Genomic DNA, 3,632 nt, shown 5'->3' with positions numbered 1-3,632 from the left:
CATGATTTCTTTACGAAAAACGGTTCTGGCCAATTGCTCAGCCCACCTACATGCACTGGATCAAAACACATATTGAAATTGATTAAAGACAAGTGTTATGCTACTAGGGACCTCTAGCAACTGAATATTATGAAAGATTAAAACTATGAATTATTCAAAAACCGTTCAAATACATTCCAGAGAACTTATTAAGCTAGATTTTAAATTAAAAAATAACCATATACTATAATATGCAATAATTTGATGAATGTCTTCAACGAACGCATATCTTATAAGTTTTTTTTTTAATTTTTTTATTTATGAAATAAAAAGAAAATTCTTTATATTATTTTTAGATACCTTTGTATTTATTATTTAAAACTATTTAAAATGTAAATTATTAGTAAAATATAATAAATTGAATTTTTAATATTTTGTCGTTGGATGTCTCCAGTAAGTCCAAAAAAGCACTGGGCTTTGCCTTAATTGGTAATCTTTTCTTACCCACGATTTGGAATTGAATTTGAAGATTTGAGACAGGCGATTTAGTGTTTTTAGTAAATATTAAAAGAAAATCACATTACAAATTCTACACATATTAATTTATTAACTTAAATTTTTACACAGATACTTCAAACATCTTCGTTCTTCTTTTCAAGAATCATCTTATAGTTATCCAACTGATTTACAAGTGCTGATTGATGTTGATTCATTTGATTGACAAGATTCGATCCACTTCTGTCTAGAACTTGACAAAGTTGAGCCCGTGTTATGTCTAATGAAGGCATTTTGCTATATTCCATAAATTCATTCCGAGAAAGGAGTCTGCCATCAATAACTCCAGCTGCAAGTAGAAAAAAGTATAATAATATTATTTACTCATAAAGAAATTATTACTTCATATCATAAGTCTCCATAATTATAAAATAAAAAATATTAAACTAACATAAATATTAAGTATAACATAGACACCTGCATTGGTGTATGCTAATACAGGTAGAGATAAGTATTGAATTTGCATTTGTTGGTTGCTGAGCTGCAAGGTGTTTTTTTTTTTGGATCATGTCCGATCCTAATAAGATCATAATATTATGGGCCTCCACAGAGTGGAAGTTTGTGTTAACAGATTTTGTTTTTGCGAGAAATGGATGTTAGCCACTTCCTCAACCTATTAGGTCCATACTCTGACTCACACACAAATTGAAAAAGATTGTGTACTTGCCAGACCCAGATATCGAACCTGAGACCCATGACCTTACAGGCCGACGCTTAAGCCGCGCAGCCATCGTGGCTGTTATACTCAGCCTAATTGGTATACTCAATATAATTCGTTACCAGGGTACTCCACATATTAATTGTTATACCACGCATGCGCACATATCGGTGAAGATGCAACTATCACATTAAATTCCCGAAGCCACTGAAGTTTTTTTGATCCATGCGTGCAGCATTGAAAATTGCACAGTAAAATGTGTTTACATTTATTTTTTATTATTATGGTCGCAACGATCCATAATAATAAACCACGCCTGTCTAAATATAATACCTACTCAGACATGTGGTGATATGAAATATTGAAACATTGTTCGATTGACTTCTGTCATATACAGGTCGAATTGTGTAATGAAATATATTTAATTGTATTATGTCGCATACATTTGTTACATAATGTATTATGTAGATATGGTCATCCTACTTTTAAAAATGTGAAGTACAGGCAGGCATATACAGAAATATCCTATTGTATTATCGGTAAGAAGTATTGTATGTACTGACCCATCATCACCAAAGCTGGAATATTCTTGAGAATCTTCAGCATAACCTTTGGTTGAACACTTTCAGAAAATATAATGTTTGTATGGTTCACAAACAACGGTTTAATTGCTTCATAAGGCGTACCATCGATCGCCATATCTATGATTTTTCGGCCATAAACTCTCAGGTGCATGTTTTCACCTTTCAAATTTGCAAAAACATCCCCTTTGATCTCCATTGATACTGGATTCAGGTGAAAAAAACCCATCATTCGAGAATGACTAAACCAATTGAAGCATTCTTTAGCGAGGATGTGTTCAAAGGGATTGTCAACTTCTGCATTGGGATATTTTCTTTTATTAGTGATTTCGCACAATTCTATTTGGGGTAAAACTTTCTTTGAAGGATACATTGGTTTACAGACATCCATTAAAAGCTGTCGTTCGAAGTGCGGGGCTCGCGGTCTTTGGATGTGAAGTTTAGAACGAAATCTCCTAACCTCCAATGATGGAACACTCGTACGAAGAAAGGCTGAAAATAGAAACAAGATAAGTGAATAAACCTTATTTTAATGATACCTGAGAATGCATCTAAATATAGGATAATTATCAAAATATATACCATTTCTGATAAACGACATCAAAACAATTTCAAACTATTCCACAAAATCTAAACTTGACAATTATTATTTCATTGACAGCCCAACCATAGACTAATATACCAGTCTATATTAGTATACGGTAAAAGTATATTAGTCTATGGCATGTCTATTGTTCAGACCATAGACTAATATAGTGGTATGTCATATGCCAGCGCTCCATTGGCGAGCCAAAAGTCCGACGACAATAAGTCTTCAGATTTTTCTACGTTCTGCTACTGGCCAACAGACGTTCAACGAAACGAGTATATACCTAATTAATTTGACGAGTAAAACAGTCGACTTTGACAGCATAGATAATATACGTATATCTGACAGTTAAATCGTGATGGCGTTAAATGATACCGACGTTTTATGTTTTTTGGGTTATTGGGTGGCAGATAATGTAATAACGAAGCAAAGGGTACACAAATACTGGGTGAAACATTGGATAAGGAAACGAACGACATTATCCCACACAAATTTAATACGAGAATTGCGTTTGCAACCGAGCGATTTCCGCAATTATTTGCGAATGTCGGAGGATGTATACACAGAACTGTATAATTTGGTCTCCCCATTTATTAAAAAAAAAAATACTATGATGAGGGAAGCTATTTCTCCTCATGATAGATTATGTGCAACCCTGCGATTTTTGGCTGCCGGCGGAACATTCACTGACTTGCATTATAGAACTGCGATTGGAAGACAAACTCTGGGCAAGATAATTCCCGAAACTTGCCAAGTCATCATTGACGTTTTGAAAGGAGAATATTTCAAGGTGTGTATTATATTATACGTCATCTAATAAAGTTGGGCAAATTTACAAATATATCATTAACAAGTAGACATTGGTTGGTCTTATAAAGTGAACGTTTAGTGGATTGTTTTACCTATATAAATCATAGACGGTAACATCATAAGAATGGCAGACAAGATGCATTTGAGATAGGTATATATATAGTCACAAATAAGGCCATCGTTGACATGCTAAATATTCAATAGACCATTAGAATGCTGTACCTAGCCAGGACTCTCCATATAGGCTGTAAGCAAGCTGCTTAATTATTCCTGTTGAATGTATTGTAATACTAGTCATATTCTTCGAAAAGCAAGCATGGAATTTGATTTCTAAATGAGGCCACATAATAATATAGGTTTGCTAACATAGCTCAAATACTTACCATTTGTTGTATCGCTTAAGCTAAGGTTTATAGGCATAAAAACAAACAAAAAAACAAATATTTTTACAAGATATTTA

The 3,632-nt window shown here is 33.4% G+C and overlaps 1 protein-coding gene across 1 annotated transcript; it reads right to left on the bottom strand.

The window, feature by feature from the left end:
* Positions 1-333: 333 nt before the first annotated feature.
* mRpL10 (mitochondrial ribosomal protein L10) lies at positions 334-2,448 on the bottom strand. The gene is made up of 3 exons (XM_085955898.1): positions 2,356-2,448; positions 1,756-2,265; positions 334-823 (listed from the first exon to the last, which is right to left on the bottom strand). The coding sequence occupies exons 1-3, from the start codon at positions 2,372-2,374 to the stop codon at positions 612-614; spliced, it is 741 nt and encodes a 246-aa protein (XP_085812024.1). The 5' UTR covers positions 2,375-2,448; the 3' UTR covers positions 334-611.
* Positions 2,449-3,632: the final 1,184 nt, after the last annotated feature.

This window comes from Rhyacophila brunnea, unplaced genomic scaffold (genome assembly GCF_057557595.1).
Source record: "Rhyacophila brunnea isolate RB1 unplaced genomic scaffold, BYU_Rbru_1.0 scaffold_5, whole genome shotgun sequence".
NCBI classification, from domain to species: Eukaryota; Metazoa; Arthropoda; class Insecta; order Trichoptera; family Rhyacophilidae; genus Rhyacophila; species Rhyacophila brunnea.
This window is presented reverse-complemented; position numbering and strand designations above follow the sequence as displayed.